This window comes from Lathamus discolor, chromosome 7 (genome assembly GCF_037157495.1).
Source record: "Lathamus discolor isolate bLatDis1 chromosome 7, bLatDis1.hap1, whole genome shotgun sequence".
Lineage (NCBI taxonomy): Eukaryota > Metazoa > Chordata > Aves > Psittaciformes > Psittacidae > Lathamus > Lathamus discolor.
In genome coordinates, this window is record NC_088890.1 from 20991955 (window position 1) to 21013499 (window position 21545).

The 21545-nt window shown below is 49.3% G+C and overlaps 3 protein-coding genes across 8 annotated transcripts in view; 1 reads left to right on the forward strand and 2 right to left on the reverse strand.

Moving 5' to 3' along the window:
* Positions 1-2206: 2206 nt before the first annotated feature.
* MKRN2OS (MKRN2 opposite strand) lies at positions 2207-6326 on the reverse strand. Its single transcript, XM_065687740.1, has 4 exons — positions 6001-6326; positions 5490-5539; positions 4778-4940; positions 2207-2953 (listed from the first exon to the last, which is right to left on the reverse strand). The coding sequence occupies exons 1-4, from the start codon at positions 6204-6206 to the stop codon at positions 2728-2730; spliced, it is 645 nt and encodes a 214-aa protein (XP_065543812.1). The 5' UTR covers positions 6207-6326; the 3' UTR covers positions 2207-2727.
* On the forward strand, positions 6176-17090 carry MKRN2 (makorin ring finger protein 2). Its single transcript, XM_065687738.1, has 8 exons — positions 6176-6461; positions 6631-6759; positions 7919-8085; positions 8851-9155; positions 10592-10806; positions 12321-12431; positions 13505-13649; positions 14149-17090. The coding sequence occupies exons 1-8, from the start codon at positions 6436-6438 to the stop codon at positions 14290-14292; spliced, it is 1242 nt and encodes a 413-aa protein (XP_065543810.1). The 5' UTR covers positions 6176-6435; the 3' UTR covers positions 14293-17090.
* Positions 16996-21545, reverse strand: part of RAF1 (Raf-1 proto-oncogene, serine/threonine kinase) — a 43934-nt gene continuing 39384 nt past the window's right edge. For all 6 annotated transcript variants that reach the window (XM_065687735.1, XM_065687734.1, XM_065687733.1 and 3 more), the window contains 3 exons: positions 21030-21161; positions 19324-19458; positions 16996-18126 (listed from right to left, as the gene is read on the reverse strand). In XM_065687735.1, the coding sequence (XP_065543807.1) occupies positions 17986-18126; positions 19324-19458; positions 21030-21161 (408 nt within the window). In that variant the 3' untranslated portion in view covers positions 16996-17985. The remainder of the gene's footprint in view (positions 18127-19323; positions 19459-21029; positions 21162-21545) is intronic.

Here is a 21545-nt window from a genome sequence, read left to right on the forward strand (position 1 = left end):
TATACGCCTAGGTGCTGGGATTTAGTGGCTTCTTTTCACAGACAGTGCTCAGAACTGAGGAACTCTTCCCAGAACGTGCAAGGATTTAAACTAATTCGGGGGCAAAAGTTAGGTGTTAGGCACCTTTCCCCATGTGGTAAGGTATTTGTCTCCCCTTGGGATTTGCAGGGTAAGATTCCTCCATGAAAGTAAGGACCTGACCTTGCCCATGACAGCAAGATGCCCCAGCCACAAGTTCATGCCCTTTTCTTTTGGTGCTATGCAGACAACAGTGAAGGTTTGCAGAGTGAGTGAGAGGAAGTCAGTCCCTCTAGCTTGGCAGTTTCATCATTGCTTTTTTCACTTTCATCCAGCAACTGCAGCAGTCTGTACATTTATTTTCATAGCGCACTCATAGCTCTTTGTGCCCTGGCCTGTCATTTGTTGCAGCACATACTAGGAGGCACCGCTGTGTTTTGTACCAAGGGAGGCATGGAACAGCACTGAGGTCTTTCCTGCCTTTTTTGTAAGACTTAAATCATCTGGAGTGCAGGTTCTTAAATATGGTATTTACTATTGCTAAGCTACCTCTGTAAAACAAACCAGCCAACCCACCCAGCAGGTATTCAGCTGTCTTTCAAGAAAAGCCAGGAAGCAAGCATCAGCTATACTGCATTGTAAGTACTGCTGCTTTAGATACAGGCATTTGAATTCTGTCTTGGCTTCCTTGCTTCACCATGCCGTTAGGATTTCTGTTCCACACACATACACACTGCGTTTTGAAAGAACACGTTTGCTACAGCAGTAAGGATAAATGGTAGCTGCTGAGGGTGACACAGTTCTGGATTCTGTGGTCTTTTCATTCACTATAAAAGGGGCGTTACCTCCTGGATACAGGAAACTTTCCAGGGATGGTGAAAGTTCTGTCAACTCAGGCTGTTTCTACCAAACCACAATGTCATTTACTTAGGCAGTTTTAATTGCAAAGCCACGTCATGAATTCAGGAAATGACGTACACCTCAAGGTGGAGGATCTTCTAGTCTTTGCTTTCATTTAATACTTTGACTGGAAGGATGTAAAGTGAAAATGTTAATTGCATAACAGCTTTTTCAAGCTGAACAGGTATGTATGTGTTGACTGTATATGGCAAGGTGTTTAATTTCTATCTGTAGATGATGGTACTTCGTATTTCAGTTCTGTTCTACCAAGTACCTGACATTAATAGTTGCACCATAGTACTTACCATTGTATTTGTATTCTGCCAATTCAAATGCAGTACTTAAGTGAAGTGGGGATTTGGAGTCACTCAGAAATAGCACACCATCATTTCTTTCTGTAAGCCAAATCCTAGCTGAAGAAATCTGATTTGCTCATGGAGTAGGTGAATGGCAGGTCTCTAATAGCAGAATTGCACATCTGGGGCTGATTGTCCTGGCTGATAGTGGTGTGCTTTTTAAATATCCTTTTAAAGGAACTACCACTTAGAATTTAGCAAGAAGTGGAAGAACACAGAGGGGGAAAGTGTGTGAAATGTTTGTGCAGCTAGAGAGTATTGGAAGGGCAAGGTTAATGCAGTTGGTGTGTAAAAAAGCACAAACTGGATGTGGAGAAAATCCCCGTAATTTATGGTTACTCCTCCATCTTTGAAAAAATAGGACTTGCACCTAGACTAACACCAGCTGGCTTTGCAGATACTAGTAGAGGAAAAGATGGAATTATTTTCTTAAACTAGAATATAAGGAAATAAAGTAAAATTGTTCAACCTCCCATATGAAGACGAGCTAAAAAACTTGGGGCTGCCTGGAGAAGAGAAGGCTGCACAGTAAATGCTCCATCCCTGGCATTGTTCAAGGCCAGGTTAGGCAGAGCCTTGGGCGACCTGCTCTAGTGTGAGGTGTCCCTGCCCGTGGCAGGGGGTTGGAACTGGATGATCTTAGGGTCCTTTCCAACTCAAACCATTCTGTGATTCTGAACTGCCCAATTTTGACCTCAGCATACACTTGTGTGTAATGTATGATAGGTGAAAGTGCTGTTGGAGGATCATTAATTTCTTACATTTCTTTTTGTTGCGTTACAGAGTTTTAACTCTGAGCTAAATCCTGAGCAGTTTGTGTTGCTTGTTACAGACACTAACAGATGCAGGCACTAAATTATCTTTTATGCTAAGCATCTGCCTTGGTTTGAGCAATAAATGTGCAAAACATAAAGAGTTGGAAGAGAAATATATCTGGCAAAGAGGGTGGATTTATTTGTTATATTTGTTAGCGATTAAGGAAAAAATAATTTTGCAGGTAGTAAATCTGCATTAAATCGTGGACTGTGGATTCCAGCAGCATGCAAGCAGGAATTCCCTTGTTTTCACTCACCACTAAACAACTGTGACAGGAAAAAACCCAACATTTTGGTTTGCTACATCTTAAATTACTACAGTTCATTTGTCAAACCCCTGGATTACGCAGCAATTGTGATTTCTGGTATTAAGTGTCTTGGCCGAAGACAGCATATAGTGCCTGCAGACAGGAATTTGTTTTTCCATAGGGATAGTTCCTATAGGAATGTTCTGTAGCATTTATATATATATTGTGTGTGTATTTCATTCAAATGCACCAGTTGTTTCCCAGTCCTTCCATGATGTGCAGCTTACCATGTAAACACATTTAATCCACCGTCCATCTGAAACCCTGAGTTGCGGAGTTTTAAGACTTCTTTTGCTATTGCGTGTTGCAGAGTTTGAGCAGAGCAGCTTGTCATTTTGAGCACTGTTTTTCTTGCTCAGGAAGGGGTACGATGTAGAACTCCTTAGCTGTCAGCTCCTGATGCAGAGTGATGTATCGGGAAGCTCTCTTTGTGTGTGGGATCACAAATTTCTCCGTGAATTCACTCTTGCTCATTTGCCGTTTCCCAAGGGTGGTCAGGATGCTGTTGATGAATGCCAGTGCGTATGTGTAGCAGTTGTGGGCTTTTTCATCATACCTAGGGAAAACACTCATTACTAACACAGCACTACCCATTGATTGCTGCACGTGGAGGGATGTTTTACTGGGTGAAATGAGGAAGCACATGCTCTTCCAAGAACTGCTGCCATTTGCTTTAATGCTGGTGCTTAAATTTTCTTCATTGCAAGTTGCAGGCTGTACTTTCCAGCCAGGGATACTAGAAACTGTAAGCATGAAAATCCCCTCTAACAGAGAGAGAGCTGCAGACTGTAATGAGTTGTTATTTTTTTATACTTGGCTTTTACCTTGTTAGCCTCTGCTCTCCCATGTATTGTTACGGTTATCTTGAACACGTCTTCCTGCAGCAGTCATGTTAATTGCGTGCCACCACGTGTGCTTCCTTTAGCATGGCATTAACTTGGAAGCTTACTCAAAATGAAGCGAATTCTATCACTAATATGTTGATGCAGTTGCTATACAGTGTGCCAGTCACACAGGGACAGAAATATTAACTGAATAGGAGGAGTAGCCAGTTGTAATGTTCTTGTTTTCCCTCCTGCTACCCTAACCTTGGAGTGTGTACCATCCAGTAAATGAAAAGCGGTCCAGAACATTAGAATTAGGCTTGGCCTGAACCTAAAGGAATTACAGGATTACTTTAGTGTAGTTCCTGTGCATTGAAAACAAATAAAGGAGAGAATTTAACATCAGTTTAGTGGTGGCTCATCTGTTTGTGGGAAAAGTAGGTCACTTTGTCAGGAGGTGGCAGGCAGAGGGAAACCAGAGAAAAGCTTTCAGAAGAGATGCACACATCCATCTACCTTCTACCAGTGCTTTTTGGACAGCAAAGTAATTGTAGTAGTAATATCCCAGTGTTGGGATTGCACAAGGATCAGAGACACAAATCCCGTTGCGCTTTCCAAGGTCCGTAAGCCTTTAAAAGGTCTATGTCAAACTCTCCCCTCTGGTACTAAGGAGATAATATGTTAACTCTGAAATGTGATAGTCAAGCATATACGAAATTGCTAAAAAATGCTTTTAATTTGATGGGGGCTTTTTTGTATGAGATGACATCTATGCTCATTCACTTGAACCCCCCCAGAGCTGTGCTCAAGTGGGCTGTGTGTTACGTGTGCTGTTACAGATGAAAGGGTCAAGGGCTGGTGGAGGCCTTGGTGATGTGGCAGTGTGTGTTTGAGCGGGGCTGTGCAGCTGGGAACACTGTCACCAGGCATTAGCTTTGGGGATTGCTGCAGAGTGGCCATTCTCATTGGAACTCTTGGTTCAATTCAAAAGATGGGGAAGTTCTTCTGTATTTAACTCCAAGGCAATGTTAGGAACCAGCTGGAAGAGCTGGCAATGAGCCTGAGCGCGGTTCCCAGTGCTGATCATCACTGACAACCATGAAGTCATCTGGATTTAAGAGCTGGGCAAGAATCCCATCAGTGTGGTCAGAAATGCAAATACACCCAATACTGTTGAAACCTAGAAGAAATACAGAGTTTTGCCTGGACTCTGCTTCTCTCAGCAGCACACTCCTAAAGGTAATGCCTCACTGAACTCCTCTTCTTTTGGTCTGGTGGGGAGAGGGGTGTTCATGAAAAATCCCTTTGTTGCTGAAGAAAACTTCCCTGAAAGGATCTGATTTTAGAGCTTTGGAATTCCAGCAAATAAGTTGTTAGTTACAGCTCAAAAATACTCCCCTTCTGCTGGGCAGGGCCAGTGAATGTCAAGGCAGCATCATGGAGGCTGCTTTGTTAGCAGTGTGTGTCCTAAAGGAGCAAGGAACCACAAGCCTCACAGGGCCCAAAACAGAACAGCTGACTGAAAACCCCATTGCATTGTCTTCACCACAGCACACCTGTGAGGAAGCCAGGCCTCTCGCACTGAGAATTCCTCTAGGAGCTTATCCCACTGCTCAAGAAGCTCAAACATGTCCGGCTGTACCAGTGGGATGCTGATACACTGCTCCCATCCAGTTTCATCTCTGTGGATGCCCTCTTCATCATAATGATACACCACACCTGAAAGTACAGAGCAGCACTGTCACAAAGAGCCACCAGCCCACCTCTTGTATTGAGTTACGGAACCTACTGCTACTTTTCCATCTGGATGTTCTCCCCCAGAGTGTTCCACAGCTTCCTATCAGTGGCATGCTGAGGCCAGAGAACAGAAAATGCAGTCCTTGCCTTTACCAAAACCTGTTCTTGATCTTACAATGTCTTTTTGGATGTCTTCTGATACTGAAAAGAACTTCAGGCCAAACAAGCTTCTTTCCTACGCCCCCAAACCAGGCCATGTTTATATGAGATAACCATCGGCAGTGAGGTCTGCTCTGGGAGGACCTGAGCTGATTTTTAACGTGGCTCGTTAAAGTTTGGGGGGGTTAATTAGGGGGATGTTTGGCAAATAGCAAACCCTGCGTTTCCTGTAACAAGAGCGATGGCTCTGACGTAACTCACACCGTGTGGGTCACCTTGCGGGGAGGAGGTAAGGCTGGGCTGGCCATGGGGGCTAAGCACAAGGCATGGCCGAGGGCAGCCATTTGTAAGGCAACCACGCAGTACTCTTACCGTTACTGTTGGTTATTCCGACGTGCAGATCAGAGTTCCCGTCGTAGCCTCTGAAAGACGGACGCGGTGATGTGAGCGGTGGCTGCGAGCGCTGCCCGGCCCCGTACGGTGCTTCCCAGGGCAGGGGCCAGGGCCCGAGACCCGGAGAACCCTGGGGTCCCAGCCGGGTTCGGGCTGGGAGGGACCTCAAAGCCCATCCAGCTCCAACCCCTGCCACGGGCAGGGACCCCTTCCACTGAGCAGCTTGCTCCAAGCCCCTGTGTCCAACCTGGCCTTGAGCACTGCCAGGGATGGGGCAGCCACAGCTTCTCTGGGCACCCTGTGCCAGCGCCTCAGCACCCTCACAGGGAAGAGCTTCTGCCTAAGAGCTCAGCTCAGCCTCCCCTCGGGCAGGTTCAAGCCATTCCCCTGTTCCTGTCCCTGCAGGCCCTTGCCCCAGGCCCCTCTCCCGGTTCCCTGCAGCCCCCCTCGGGCCTTCCCCTCATTTCCCCCCCCCGCCCCCGCCCGGTACCGGAAGCAGCCGCTGGGCGCCGCGGGCCGCAGCAGGAAGCTCCTCCGCGCGCGGTGCCCGTGCCGGAACGGGGTGGGCACGCGCAGGGGCGCGCCCCGCAGCCCGCTCGGCAGGGGGCGCCCGCACGCGGGGCAGCGCGGCGGCGCGCGCCGGCAGAAGATGGCGGACCCGCAGTGCACCACCCGCAGAATGGCGGCCTCCGCCATGGCGCCGCTCCGCCCCGCCCCGCTCCGCCTCTATGGTGCTGCCGAGCGGCGCTCTAGCCAGCCCGGCCCCGCCGCGCCGCGCCGCGCCTCGGTGGTGCGGTGCGCCGCTGAATAGTGTCCGGGCGGGGGGCGGTGCCGCGGCCTCTTGGCTCCGCCCTTCCGCCCCGGCGGAGCGGAGTGGAACGGAGCGGAGCGGAACGGAGCGGAGCGGACCGCGGCGCGGGGCAGGATGAGCACGAAGCAGGTGACGTGCAGGTGAGCGCCGCCCTGGGGCCGCGGAGCCCCCCCCCCCCCCCCCCCCGGGCCGTTCCCCCCGTGCGGGGCCCGAGCCCTGCGGCCGCCCCCGGGGACCGGAGCGGGCCCGGAAGCGCTTCCCCGCGGCTGAGCGGGTGGCGGGGGCCGCGCTGACGCCGCGCTCCCGCAGGTACTACGTGCAGGGAGTGTGCCGCGAGGGGAGCAAGTGCCTGTTCTCGCACGACCTCTCCAGCAGCAAGTCCGCCACCGTCTGCAAGTACTACCGGAAGGGGCAGTGCGCCTACGGAGCCCGCTGCAGGTAGGGGCGGATCCGGTTGTAAGGGCTGCGGGCAGTGAGGTTGGCCGCGGAGCGGGGCGCGGAGCGGTGCGTGCAGAGCCGAGCCCAGCTGGCGCATCCAGCGGTGCCGTGCGCGGTTCCGAGGGCTGCCCGGTCCGCCCTGGAGCGAAGGGGGTTGTGCGCTCCCTGCGGGAGGCCGCAACGCCAACGGGGGTCTGGGGGTTAAAGCGTCGAGAAAGGCGTTAGCGACCAGCCCTCGTTGGCTCACGTTGCTACAGCCTGGCCTCGGACGAGGAGCTGGTGCTGTGGGGCAGTGCTGTGGGGCAGTGCTGTGGGGCAGCGCAGCGGCCAGGGATGTGTGACCCTGCCGCGGGCTGCCCCTCATGAGGATGGGTCGGATGCAGGCTGGACCCTGGCGATGGTGCCAGGTGGTCGCAGTCGTCGTCCTCGAGCTGCTTTGCCGGAGGCTGGGGCGCTGGGCTCGCAGCGGTGGTGCACGTGCGTGGGCACAGGGCTGCAGGCAGATGTGTGCCCATCAGCGTTCGGGCGCGTCCCTGCCTTTGCTGAACCGGCGCCTTCACCGCCCGTGGCTCCGCTCTGCTGCAGGAGAGCATTGCCTGAGCCGCTCTGAGCCCTTTCCTAGCAGCAGCTCCTGCTGTGGGTGCTCTGCCGGCAGACGATGAAGTCCCAGTGCTGCTGCTCGCAGGGCGAAACCGCGATCACGAAGTGCCACTGGTCCCACGTGGAGTTTTGATGGGAGAGATGCCAGAAACCTGCGTGTGAGAGGGGTGACAAGACTGAACTGACTGCACATAAACCATGTTCTTCCAGCTGTGCCGGGTGTCTCTGGAGAGGGAAATAAAGGTGTGCTTTCGGAGGCATCTGCTTTCGGAGGCTGAGGAACCTTCCGGTGTGGCTTCCAAAGAGGCTGAGCAGTTCAGGTGACTTGTCAGAACAGCCCTTTAAAAAGAAAAGCAGCTTTTCCGGTCAGTTCGGTTTGTCCTGACACTGGGTCCAGGCTGTGTCACACTGCTCTGTCTCTGTTGGGCAGGTACAGTCGCACAGGTTCAGCTCTGTCACTGCTCTCTGTTGGGCAGATACAGTCACACAGGTTCAGCTGTCACTGCTCTCTGTTAGGCAGGTACAGTCGCACAGGTTCAGCTCTGTCTCTCCCTGGCAGGTATGATCACACCCGGCTCCCTCCGCCGGGGGGAGCAGCAGCCCCTGCCCCGCTGGCAGCACCGCAGGGCCCCCGGCAGCCACCCGAGCCCAGCGCCCCGGTCACCAGGAGCAGACGGCACGAGGCTGGCAAGAGGGAGAAGAAGACGCTGGTGCTGAGGGACAGAAGTGAGTGGGAGCGGTGCTGGGCTCGTCCGCGCGCCGTGAGGGGTGCTGGGGTGGTGCTGCTCCCTTTATTGCTTGCGGCTTGCTGAGAGGAGCAGCCGGAGTAATCCCAGGGGAGGCCTGGTTCCTGGAGCACTTCTCCCTGTCAGTGCTTCAGTGGCTTTCTCCGGCTGGCTGGGTTTTGGCCTGGTGTTCCTGAAGGGCTGCTTTTGTCCGGGGGGATTTTTTGTCTGGGGCCTGTGGCTGCCCCATCCCTGGCAGTGCTCAAGGCCAGGTTGGACACAGGGGCTTGGAGCAAGCTGCTCCAGGGGAAGGGGTCCCTGCCTGTGGCAGGGGTTGGGGCTGGAGGAGCTTTAAGGTCCCTTCCAACCCGAACCAGCCTGGGGTTTTGTCACAAGAAACCACATTTTGCTGTCAGTGTGAGGGCATTTGAAATGCTGAGAAGCAGGGGAATGGTGCCTGGCTTGTGCTCGGTGGAGGCTGTGCCAGCCCTCAGGAACACAAGCACAGAGGCACCCATCATGGCAGCAGGGAGCCCCCGCCGCCTGCACGCTGCTTCTGCCTCTTCTCACTGATGGAATCTTGACATCGACCTTTCCAGGAGGCAGTGACAGCGCTTGTGGTTTGTGAGTCAGAGGTGCTCAGAGATGAGCCTTCCTTGGGAAGAAAAGGGCTTTTTTCTTAGAAAGAAAGGTTAGCATTGGAAAGGAAGTACATGGAGCCTCTTGTGGAGTGTCTCGTGTGGCTCATACTTTTCTCTTCCCTAAGATCTGTGTGGCTTGACTGAAGAGAAGCACAAACCCAGTGCCACAGGAGACGTGGTGTGCTGCAGTGACCAAAATGATAACGTGGAAGTGAAGCCCCATTCCTACCTGGAAGCTATTTGCAGTGGGCTGGAGGACCCGGTGGCTGGAGGCTCCTGTGCTGATGCAGAGCAGTTGTGTCCCTATGCTGCAGCGGGCGCCTGCCACTTCGGAGAGCGCTGCCTCTACATCCACGGGGACGTGTGTGAGATATGTGGGCTGCAAGTCCTCCACCCCTTCAACCAGGAGCAGAGGAAGGCTCACGAGATGGTAAGAGTGACGTGAGATCCGTGTGGGATTTGCTTTGCTCAGTGCAAGGTTTGGTTGGTTTGCTCTAAGACCCAGAGGTGTGTTTCGCAGGAGCCTGTTGGTCCAAAGAGCTGGCTCGCTATAAAGTGATGCTAAGAGTGCTCTGTTCAAGCATCTGGGGCTTAATTGGTGATGCTGATGCAGACAGCCTCTTACAGCAGCTTCTTCTTTTCCCATTTCATCCTCATCGGGCACTTGCCTGCAGCCTTCTCCCAGAACACAGAGAAGCTCCCTCAGGACAATGCCTTTTGCAGCTCACGTGGCATCTCCAGGGTGCTATGTATGGTGGGGGAGAGGAATTGTGGGCTGCTGGTGTGTTCTGAGCTCACCTTCTGAGTCAGCTCCTCGGGTGTCTCCTCCTTGCTGCGGCTCGTGTCAAGGCAGGGTCAAGTAGGGACAGACTGAACTGGGTGCAGAGGGCTCGGAGCTGAGCTGGGGGGGCCACACGAGGAATTGGCCGGGTGAAGGTGGGCTGAAGGAGCTGCTCTTTTCCCTGCCTGGCTTCCAGGTTCCGGTCAGGAGCAGTTCTCAAGGCTGAGGAGGAGCAAGACCGGCAGCGTCAGTGGTTACTGAATCATGGGTCTGTCCTGAGCCTGGAGCAGGAGCTGGGGGGTTAGAGCTCCCTGGTGGTGGGTGGTTGGATGTCCCTGCGGAGAGCTCGCTCCTCCCCAGAGCTTGCTGGGACCTGGCAGTGTCCTGCCACCGTGGCTCAGCTCTGGCGGCAGCGGGGAGTGTGGGACTGAGGAGGTGCAGCAGCCCCAGTGCTGATGCCCATGCAGAATTGGCCTGTGTCCTTGTTTAGCAGTACCGTGATTTAAAGTCCTTCAGATTTACTTTACTTGTCAAGTTCTGGGTCTCTTGTAAGAGTTAAACGTACGCAGGTGTAAGCACCAGCTCACCTTGTAGTGCTGTGCAGGTGGACTGGCAGTGACTGTCCCTACTGGACACCGTGATGAGAGGGGCTGTAGGAAAGCCTGTAATAAGAGATGAATTCCTAGCTGGTGTAGAGCTTACTGTGGTGAATGAGGGTGGCCTTAAGGATCAGGAGAGTAACGCCTTGAGTGTGGCACCTGTGCTGGACCCTGGACGCAACGGGTTTAGGGGATGTGAAGCATCCTGGTGCAATACCTGTGCCGTGACGGAGATACAGAAAGGGGTAAACGACAAGCACTAGGGCCCATTCCTTTCGATACTGCTGAAGCTGCAGAGGACATTGAGGGGCGGAAATGTGGGATTGAACGTCATGTTCTCCAAACCAAATTCTGCTGATGAAGGGTAGCAATGACACTGCTAGCGAGCGTGCCTTGTTCTCCCTGCAGCAGATCCCCTCCATAGGCACTGCTGAGGAACAGGCAGTGTGTGGACTGCAGTAACCAGTGATGTCTCTCCCGTGACAGATGTGCATGGCGACATTTGAGCATGACATGGAGAAGGCCTTTGCCTTTCAGGCAAGTCAGGACAAAGTGTGCAGTATCTGCATGGAAGTGGTGTATGAGAAGCCATCGGCATCTGAGAGGAGGTTTGGGATCCTTTCCAACTGCAACCACACGTACTGCTTGTCCTGCATCCGGCAGTGGAGGTGTGCCAAGCAGTTCGAGAATCCCATCATAAAGTAAGTGGATGTTACCCAGAGTCCGTTGCCTCTCCGTGGCTGGGTCAGTGAGATGGGCTCTTTGGTGTGCTTTGACTCGCATAGAACTACTAGGTCACTAGGGAGTGTGTTGCTGTAAATGTTAACATAGCCATTAATAATTCTGAGCTCAGAAAATCCTGGTCCAAGTGCTGGCAAATTCCAGGACATGGGGGTGGGCTGGGAGAACAGTGTTCAAGACCAGCAGGACAAATGCGGTGTCCCTTGGTGAGTTTGCTTTCTCGCTGTGGTCCTGTATGGAAGAGCTTGCCCTTGGTGACAGCCCTGTCTTGCGTTGATGGTGGGCAAAGTGCAGCTCGTGGACTGTGAGCAGCTGAGACCTGGTGAACCTGCGCCCTTCACAGTAACCCATGTGCAGGAGCAGTGCCTCCTTCTGGCTGTGCATCTGCTGAATTCCTGGGGTTTGCTCCATACTGTAACTTACTCAAGGTAACTGTCCCGCTAACCACACATTTATCTGTATCTGAGCAAAGGCTTCATCCTCCAGCTCTATAAAAGCTGTATTCCAAACGCGCTCCGCCTCAGAGGAGAGAATTTAAAACATTGAACTGGGGCTATTCCCTTTTTTGAGCATCTCTTGGAAACCTCTCCCAGGTCACAGTCATGCTGAGGGGAAGGTGGGAACTCTCTTCAGTCTCCTGCCAGCACAGACGTTTCGGCACAACTTCAGCCATTTCAGGGAAGTGAACGGTGGCTCCTTAGGACATGACATAACCTGTGCTGGAGCCGAGCTGCTCCCAGCCAGGTACCAGGGTGTTCCGGGGGGGTTTCACTGAAAAACTGGGGGTTTTCAGTGTCCTACAGTCTGTTTGGAGCATGGACTAAATCCTGACACAGATTCTTCTGACATGGATTAAATCCTGACACAGGTGCTTCTGATATGGTTTTTCACCCTTCTCCGTAACGGTGAATGTACCGGTGGTTGCAGAGTTAAGCTAAAGGAGGGACTTGGCTCAGCCTGCGGGGAGACACGGTGGCTGTGGGGCAGGCAGGGTCATAAAGCCTTTCCTAGGCTTGTTGGGGGACCCGAAGTTGCGTGTTTGATTCTTGATCTTACTGATGCCTCATGTAGAAACCCATCCTGCAAAGCCACTGAAGGGGCAGCTCATTGCTGCTGGCAGATGTCAGGTGCCATCTCAAAGGCTCAGAGACCTTTGACCTTTTCCCAGCTGTTTTGGCTTTCTGCTGCGTGGGGCCTGCAGCGCTCAGGTAACGGGGATGGTTCCTCGCTGTGTGTTGGGATTAGCGTGTGCTGATGTACTGAGGAGGTACCTGGGACGTTTGTCTGAGCCTAGAAACAAGCAGAAGGAAGCACAAGCTCTGGCTGCACCGAGTCAGGTTATTTCAGTTGACGCTCATGACAGTGGTGCACGTGTGCCGGTAGTGAGGAGATGCCTGCATCAGCTCCCTGCCCCTCAGGAGGTGGCTGCTCCTGTCCCTTGGGGAATAACAGAGCGTTGGTGCTTTGCCTTCAGGTCTTGCCCCGAGTGCCGTGTGATCTCCGAGTTCGTCATTCCCAGCACATACTGGGTAGAAGACCAGGAGAAGAAAAACGAGCTGATTGAAGCATTTAAGCAGGGAGTGGGGTAAGTCCAGGAGCAGCCACACGCTGTTTGCACTGTCCTTAAGTCAGCTGGAGTGTGTGTGCTGTTAACTTGCTGTAATTCCAAACCTGCCCACAGCAAGCTCTTCATCTCTGCTAACACTTTGATTTCACGCGGGGCCTGCCACAGAAGCGTTTGTCATGTAATTAGAGATCGTTCGGACTCGTGGTGCTCTGAAGCGTTCTCAGTTCACTTGCCAAAATCAGCTTCAGGCTTTAGAACTGCCTGGAAGGAAGCGGCTTTGGTACAGTTTATGGACAGGTCTCCTGGCAGTCAGTTCAACTTAAGGGCTAATATTGCATGGAAAGAAAGCATGGTAATAAGGCACTAATAAAGCCGAGCCTAATCTAAGAGCAGGGTCAGGCCAGCTCAAATCCAGTCATGTGCCAGCAAGGGGAAAAAGCCCTAGAAACCTGGAAGTTGCAGACAAACCCCTTCTGCTCCTAATGCGCTGCCTGGCTGGGGTTTGGCTTTTGTTACTGTTGGGCTCCTCCATTCAGTTGCTCTCAGGCTGCACCTGTGTATCCTGGGAATGTCCAGGACGTGTCCGCCTGCTTTCACCACCGCAGATCAGGTTTACGAGGTCAGTTGCATTTGCTTTGTAGTTTCCACTGCAGATGAGTGACAGCGCTGGTGGACACTTAAACTATGCCAGTGTTGCAGACCCTCCGGAGGAGGTGGCGAGGAGCTGGTTCAATGAAAGCATAGTGGTAGAAAGCACAGGAGAGGAATGTTGCTAGGAAATAATAGTGGGTTTGTTGGGTGTGGTGAAAACACGTGTGCAGGATCAGTGACAGGCTTGGAACATCCTTCACTTCCTGTGTCGTAAGATGGTTTAATTCCTCTGAGTTCTGACGCTGGTCATTTACCTATTGGTTTGCTTTTAATAATCCTTCCCCTCTACTTGACTGCTGTCAGCTGGGGAAGGAGCAGCCAAGCCTCCCCGTGCGTTCTCACTTCGCACCACTGAGGATGAGAGCAGCAGCCCTGAGGACTGAACGGTCACTGCTTCCTTCCTACCTGCAGACAGTAACTCTCTCTTCCAATTACACCAGGAAAAAGCCCTGCAAGTACTTTGAACAAGGGAAGGGAACGTGCCCGTTCGGAGGGAAGTGTCTTTACCTTCACGCTTACCCAGATGGGACACGAGCCGAGCCTGAAAAGCCAAGAAAGCAGCTCAGCTCCGAGGGCACTGTGCGGGTAAGAGAGGGCTCCCCAGGGGTGGTTAAACCATGGTCTGTGTGTGCAGCGTACTGTGTCAGATGCCACAGGGAAGTGAGGACAGCACCCCTGGGTTTTCCCTGACGCAAAGGCCAGATAGCAGGGGAAGGAGAAGGCACCTCTGATTTAGCGTTTATTATTGCAGCCCTTCTCATGGCAAACCTTTCTCCAAAGGAGTCCTGCCCTTTAAAGCTTTCCCCTGCAGTGTTAAAGGTCTTGCCTGCCTGCCTCAGGTGCAAGGCACCTGAGGAGCTCATGGTGCAGGGTGGTGGCAGGGCCATGCTCCAGCAGGTTGGTACAGCTGGTTTGTCTCGCTCTGTGTCAGCTGTTGTGCTAGAGGGGTTATCACTGGATTTCACTGCCAGTGTTGCCAGGAGCATTAGTGCAGACTCAGCTCCTGAGGGTCTACTTTGGGCTTGTTTTAATGAAGAAATAAGCCTGAGAAGGGCCAATGTGACAAGAGCTTCTTCCGTTGCAGTTCTTCAATTCTGTTCGCCTGTGGGACTTCATTGAAGACAGAGAGAGCAGGAGCGTGCCCAGCACGGATACCGATGTCACTGAACTGGGCGAACTGTTCATGCACCTCTCGGGGGCCGATGAGGACTCCGCTACTTCTCAGTAAAGAGGACGGGAGGTGCTTCTGCCTGTAGCGATCCAGCTATTTATTTAGTGCTGCTTTGACTTTATACAGCACAGTTAGGAGGAGTGTGGCTGTGGTGGATTCGTGCAGTCCTAACCTTGGTGAGGTTTTCAGATTGGTTTAGTGTGGCAACAGAAATACCAAAATATATTTAAAAAAGATGAAATGATTGCATGGGAAACAGAATCCCTTAAACCCAAGAGGGTTTTCTCCCTCTTTGGCCTAAGAGATGCTGCCCTGGGAGCTGAGTGATAGTGTAAATACAGCTCCTCCCTTACCTTTTAAAGCTTAAGCTGTTAAAAACTGTTGCTAAACCCATTTAGGGAGGGTTTAGCTTGTGTTGGTTTTGGTTTTCACACTAACTCAACTGTGTATGTACAAAACCCCACTGGGAATAATGGTCAGCAAAGCTTTTTCTTCCTTAAAAAGGAGACTTAAGAACTAATACATTATACCTCAAAGTAGTACCCAGAGTTCCGAGTAAACTCAGAGCAGTGCCAGAGTCACAACAGACAGTGAAATTGAGCCTGCACCACGACCTGGATTCTGGAAACTCTGATGAGAGGAAGGAGTTAGGTAAAGTAACAGTGGCAACAGCAATAGTGACACTGTTGTTCAGTTTATGTACTTCAAATGTCTTTAACTGGGAACCCTCGATTCCCTTCACTGAAGTAGCCTGAGTTAAGTAACTACATTTTCAGTGATCCTATACATAGGAGTATACAGTGTAAGCTATTTCAGTTAGGAGCAGATAGACAGTTTTAACTCCTGCCTTTCTTAACTGTGTGGCTGACACCCAGTTGGGATTCCATCCCCACCTGCCTCTAGCACAGGGCAGGGATGCTGTGCTGAAGCTCCAGGACAGCCCCAGAACAGCCCCACTTCCACACAGGTCCTGTCCCAGTCCACAGCCACTGTCAATAAAGCCCTGGCAGAAGCTGGGCATTGCCCTCACGGGATGTGCCAAGGCTGGGTAAGGGCAGTGGTGTGAGGGATTAAGGCACATCTCTTCTGAGTTATGGAGCTGCTGCTGAATCCCATTTTTGTTCAGGATTAAATTGTGTTGCAAAGGCTTTGAGCAAAAGCAGTTTGATGGTGAAATTTGATATAGGAAGTTAATGCTGTGAAGCCATTTGTACTAACTTGGCAGTTCAGCTAAGAACTCAGTCTGAAATGGCTCCTGAGCAATACAGCAGGAAACCAGGGGAGCGCAAGCAGCAACCTCTTAAGCACATGTAGCAGATGGTCTTAAAGTCAGTAGAGGGCCAGTGTGGACAAAACCTCATACCCTTGAAGGGCTGCTGTTGGCTTAAAGTCTCAAGCATTTCTGAAAGGTCAGTTGCTGAGACAACAGAAGTTATCTGTATTGTGAGGCAAAGTGTATTCAGAGACACTTGGGCAAAAGCCTCACATCAGCACAGCCAATGGGGCACTGCTCAAATGGCTGAAAATGGGGATCTATGTCCCTGTCACAAAGCAAATAGCAGAACCTTCAGCTGGAGTACAGACATTTTAAATGGCATCAAATTAGTGACTCCAGCATTACCAGTTTCCACCATGGGTTGGCATTTCTGGGTCAGAGCCGAAGCTGAGGAGCCTCCTGCGTGGAAATTGCTGCTTTTCCCTGAGGGTTCCAGCAGAAGAGGGAGGACTCATCCCGTCTCTGCTGCCAGCAGCTCCCTCCCCTTGAACGCACACACACATTGCTCCTGTTCTGACCCAGGAACTAGAACTTTTCCACAGTTATTTCCCCCCTAAGGTTAATTTTTCACAGTGCTTACTGCAGAGTCAGGCCTCACCTTGATAGTGTCTGTGGCTGCTTACTGGTCAGTGGCACATAAAGGTAGAGAGAGGCACGTGAGTGTTGTTCTTCATCACCAATCACAAAGGTGAGGAAAAGAAAGTAATAAAATACACCCCAAAGAAGTCAATGGAGGGGACGTGCTTTACCTTAAACAAGACATTCCTGGCTTCCTGTGCCCCACGAAGACATGAACCCGGTAGCAGCAGTCTGAGATTAAAAAGACAACTTGTTTTTCAAAGCTACACAGGAACAACAAAGAAAAGTTTTAATTTAACATTATCTGTTTTAAAAATTAGGGATCAATCATCTCTTTTAGACCTAAAGTAGCAGCAGCTTTATATGATTTATTCTTGTTCTTCAACTATTCTATATTATAATGAAGGTAATATGAGAGATAACATTTAGAGAGGTGTGCACAGAGAAAGCCACAGATTCCCAAGCTTCCACATCAGGAATGGACGCCTGGCTTCCATTCTTTCCCTAGTAAACGTATTTAAACAGAACGCTATTTTAAAGAGTTTCTTAGATTAACCCACCCCATTTTTTGTCACCTGTGGAGCTTGGCCATGACAAAACACTCACTTGGACCTAAGCAAACAACAGGGCCACAGAAGATAAAACAGCGAAACTGGTGCTGTGCAACAGCTTCATCATCCAGCAGTGTGGCACCTGCATCAGTTGATGCTGTTGAGAGGCTGTTGCTGTAAAAACCATCCTGCAGTGGAAGTGACTGCAAACCTGGATGTGGTCGTCTCAAATGTTTTACTTAAACTGCTTTTAAAACAATCATTCTGAATGTCATTTTCTGAGTCGTTCCAATCTAGCTGTACGTGTCAGAGCGATGGATTACTGCATTAAAGGATGACATTGAATCTTCAACCTAAAATTTAATTTATTTTATTAAAATAAGATAATCAGAGGAACCTTGGCTTACAATAAATGCATTTTCTCAGGAGCAATAAAAACAAAATTAAAACCCAAATCAGCAAGAAAAACTGTATATGCTCAGTTTCCTCTTGATAGTGCATCTCTTGGACGACAGCTTCAGATGGGATGAAGACTATGCTCATTTTGCAGAAGTATAAGGAGAATGTTAATGAGCCTGTTCTCAGCCACAAAAGCCTGGCTTTCTGCACTTCCCACCTCGCTGGGCTGCAGGAAACAAGTCCATAGTACCAAAGTAAGCTGCTTAAGTTACTGAGGATGACCATAGCAAGACTGGCTAGCTTCCTTCTCTGAGCAGAACAATTCAGAATATATTCCATTCTTTTGCAAGAGTTTCTCTTCTATGTGCAAAACTATTGCAAAACTATTTAGTGTTGAATTAGCATTTTAACTTATTTCATTGGCTTGATGAAAGCTCTTAGGCAGGAGCTGATTTCCAGAAAGTTTTTTTCCTCTTCCCTCAGTCTTGTTTGCAGATACCCATGTCAGGAGGACTCCCCCAGCCTGCAGTGGCACATCGAAGAGCACCAGAACACATCATCTCTCTGAGGCGAGCCATCCTTGCTGTAAAGAATACCAGTTTACCAACAGATTCTAATCAATCCAGAAACACTGCCAAAGAAACAGCCATCACTTCTGGGTATGGGAAAAATAAGGCTCAAGTGCATCTATTAAAAAAATAGTAATAGATCTCTTGATTTATAGTCTGTTAACTATCCCAGTAAAAGAAACTGTAGAAAAAGGCAAGGTGGAGCTTGTCCCTGCAGGGTAAGAACTGCAGACATCCTTAGCAGCTTGTTCTTAAAACTGGGAGGCAGATGATCCTGCTGGCACTGATCCTGTACACTGAGGCATTAAAAGCACAACTTCTGTTACTTCTGTTCCTTTCCCAGCACTGGAGAGGACGAGGGAAGGGGAGCATGATCCTAAAACACGGGCAGTCTCGTGGATGTTAATGTGCATGAATTTATGTCCTCTGTGTGGGCAGCACGGTGCAGAGATGGTTCGGAAGCACTCCGGTTGATTTTGGGTAAAGAATGTTGCAACAGTTCAATGGACGACAGTATCTGAAGGAAATACGTAACATTAAAACAAGGCTTGTTAGACAAGCAGCTCTTTATATTTAAGTCTTAATCAGAGAATCCCAGCCTGGTTTATGCAGGAAGGGCCCTTAAAGCTCATCCAGCTCCAACCCCTGCCACAGGCAGGGACCCCTTCCACTGAGCAGGTTGCTCCAAGCCCCTGTGTCCAACCTGGCCTTGAGCACTGCCAGAAATGGGGCAGCCACAGCTCCTCTGGGCACCCTGTGCCAGCGCCTCAGCACCCTCACAGGGAAGAGCTTCTGCCTAAGAACTCATCTCAATCTCCCCTCTGGCAGGTTCAAGCCATTCCCCTTTTCTTGCAGCTTTTAGTATATCTTCTAAGAGCAACAGCATACTGTGTGGAGGCTCTAGAAACAACACTCTAGGCATACTCTAGTGTGAATAACCAAACTGCCACACAGTTTCATTGCCATGTGGTGTCTCACTGAGTTTCAGAGGATGGAAGGACACTTTCTGTTAGTCCACAGACATTATGATCAATTAATTTGCATCTGTGCAGTCCTCCACAAGCGACAGGGAGAGAACTGTATCCTCTGCCTACCAGTCTGTTTAGAAAACAACATGTAGAAAGAACTGTTTAAACAACAAAAGCTGTACTTGATTGTAACAGCAAATTATTTCTCCAAAATCTGCTGATATTTAATTCCAGCTACTTAAAGGTAGCTTCGTCATCTTCATAGCTACACAAAAAGGTAAAGTATGCTTGGTAAAAACACCTAAAATTTATACATGAAGTTACATCCCTCAGTGGGTTTTGTCTGCTTCTTCCCAGTTGTGGGGAAGGAAAGGGAATGGTCTCATTTCCCTCAAACCTACACTAAAATCAGATGTAAATACAGAGATTATGTTAGGGCTTCTTTTTTTTTTGCTTATCTCTAAAACAGGTCAGCTGTTGAAAGCAAACTGCTCCGGTGTAAGCCTAAGACTGCTTTCAGTCTGCGTGCATAGTATTGTTTTAGTGACCCTTACAGGAACTCTGTACAGTCACAATTACAAACTGCCTAAGGGAGCTGGGCTATGAGAAATACACATATGAATAAAGACAAAAACAGGAAGCAGGTACACTTTATATAAACCAAAACCTCTACCTGTGTAGGATGCTTTGTGTGCTAATGGCTACTCACAAAATACTCCGAAACTCAGATGCAGGAAATCACTTACTTGTGGAAACAGAGGTCGTTCTTCCCTAACTTTCTTCAAACAATCTGCTACAAGCCTCTTCATTGCTTTGGGGCAGTTCTTGTACAATTTACTGAGGTCTGGAGAAGCATACCCTCGGCCAACCATGAAAATAATCTGAAAGAGAAGCAGCAAGTGGCAGAAAACCAAAGCTGTAAGAGTTGTTTCACTGGATAGCGTTAATGTCCCAAAGCATTAAACACAAGTCCCAAAGGCACACACACCAGCAGAGCCTTGTCAACTTGTCCCAGTTAGTTAACTGAAACAATGGTCCTGGTGGGTTTGTGTAATGGAGGACATGATTATATCAGAGCAACACTGCTCTGTAATGCTCAACAAGGGAAGGAGCTATTGCATTCAGAACAGAACAGGGGATGCTACATGACATGGACATAACATAGCAGTGTCCTTCAACTGAAGGCTACAGTGACAAGCGACCCCCTTCAGCCTGAGTAGTCAGGAGCAGTCAGCCAATTTGGCACAACAGCGCAATCCCTCAGTAGAGCTGTATGTTCAGGTATCTCTATACAACATGTTGCGAAAGGAGGTGTACAGCTAGCAAGTGAGAAGAGATCACTGTAACTAACACAGCGAAAAAAGGGGGTTGTCTGGTTTCAAGACAGACAATAAAAGATCTTATTAGTGTTGAAAAAATACATTTTCTGTTCTAGTTCAAGTTAACGTGGTCATTGTTTAGGGTCTTCATCAGACTTCCAGTAACCTTAAGAGTTGACTCTATAGTACTGATAAGACTATTACCTGGTAAAATGGTGGTAGGTTTGGTTGTTGGGGGGACTTTGACTGTTGACGGTTTCACTGGGGAGAGGTAAACAGAACTAACAGTGCTATTGGGTCTTTTTCAACTGCTGTCGTCCCAGGAAAAGAAAAAGCCAATATAATGTTGCTAAAACAAGGTCTCAGCATTGCTCTCCAGGAAATACCATATTCCTCCACAGAAAACTTACCTGAGGGTCAAGAGTCCCATCTTTTGCAGCAGTCGTGATTACTTAAGCTTGCACACAGTTTTAATATTATGCATTAAAACACATTCCGATACCCCAATCTTAAAATTAAGAAAAAACTTCCTTAACAGAACCAACCTCTTCACAAACCACAACTGAGGATAAGCAAAACAGATCAAAAAGATCCAGTTGTCTGAAGTTCATGCCCTGCAGAACGAGTAAGCTCTACACTTGCTGAACCAGAAAAAGCATTTGTGTAAAGAGAACAGATGAGGTCTCTGTCCATGTGCTTCTTTGTAATTTTTGGTTAGTTGATTTGTAGAACAGAACTTAACAATGACTAAATCATTCAATACTAACAGGGATCACAACAGCCAGTATTGATTCTTCGCTTAGTAAAAAGCACAGAACCCAGTCTTGATAAAATAACAGCATATTTAACATCAAAAGGAAAACTTCGCATCTTTACTGATGTAGCAAAAGCTTTAACTGTGGATAAATTCAACAGGCTGCTTAAAATGTTACGAAAAAGAAATCTCTTTTCTTTCAGTAGCTGTCACTGTCAATATTTAAACACTCTCCCACACAGATTTACTGCTGACACAAATCATGTTGTCAACACCACTTTAGTTCTTGTTTCATATTTGCCTTTATCTTACATTTCTTGAGGAGAACAAAATGTACCCTTCCAGAAGTAACACACAGCATCCAAAGAGGCTTTCTCACCTGGTCTCGGTTGTTTATGTGGGAGTATGGCAACTCTCCTGTCATTAGTTCATATAATACTATTCCATAGGAGTAGACATCTGACTGAAAACTAAACGGGTTACTGTCCTGCATCCGTATCACTTCTGGTGCCTGCAGAAGGAGGAAATCAGAAATGAGTATTAAGAGAACTTCGGAATGGAAAGGATAAGCAAAGGGGAAAACATTTGGAAAGCAGAGAGTGAGCTCAACCGAAAATGAGCGAACGAACAGGGGATAGCTCAGAACCTCTGATGTTTTACCTAAGGCTCTGGAGAAGCTCAGGCAGTGCTACTCTATATCTTCTTTTAAAAAACATCAGTGCACTTGAGAGTAAACAAAGCAATGCTTTAATTCAGTGAGCATTTTACCATTAGAAAAACTATTATTCCAATGTGCAGTATTTATTGACTTTTGCTACATCTTATATACAAGGGAGTCAGAGTCTCTCGCCATCAGCTTTTAAACAGGTATCAATGTTAAAGAGGAAAAATACAA

Excerpts from the sequence above, each read along its gene's own strand:
- MKRN2OS (XM_065687740.1), bottom strand. The coding sequence starts at position 6,206 with ATGGCGGAGGCCGCCATTCTGCGGGTGGTGCACTGCGGGTCCGCCATC. Across the intron at positions 5,540-6,000 it reads GCGCCCAGCGGCTGCTTCCG|AGGCTACGACGGGAACTCTG; the intron begins GTACCGGGCGGG and ends TCCGTCTTTCAG. Across the intron at positions 4,941-5,489 it reads CGGAATAACCAACAGTAACG|GTGTGGTGTATCATTATGAT; the intron begins GTAAGAGTACTG and ends CTGTACTTTCAG.
- MKRN2 (XM_065687738.1), top strand. The coding sequence starts at position 6,436 with ATGAGCACGAAGCAGGTGACGTGCAG. Across the intron at positions 12,432-13,504 it reads GCATTTAAGCAGGGAGTGGG|GAAAAAGCCCTGCAAGTACT; the intron begins GTAAGTCCAGGA and ends CAATTACACCAG. Across the intron at positions 13,650-14,148 it reads GCTCCGAGGGCACTGTGCGG|TTCTTCAATTCTGTTCGCCT; the intron begins GTAAGAGAGGGC and ends CTTCCGTTGCAG.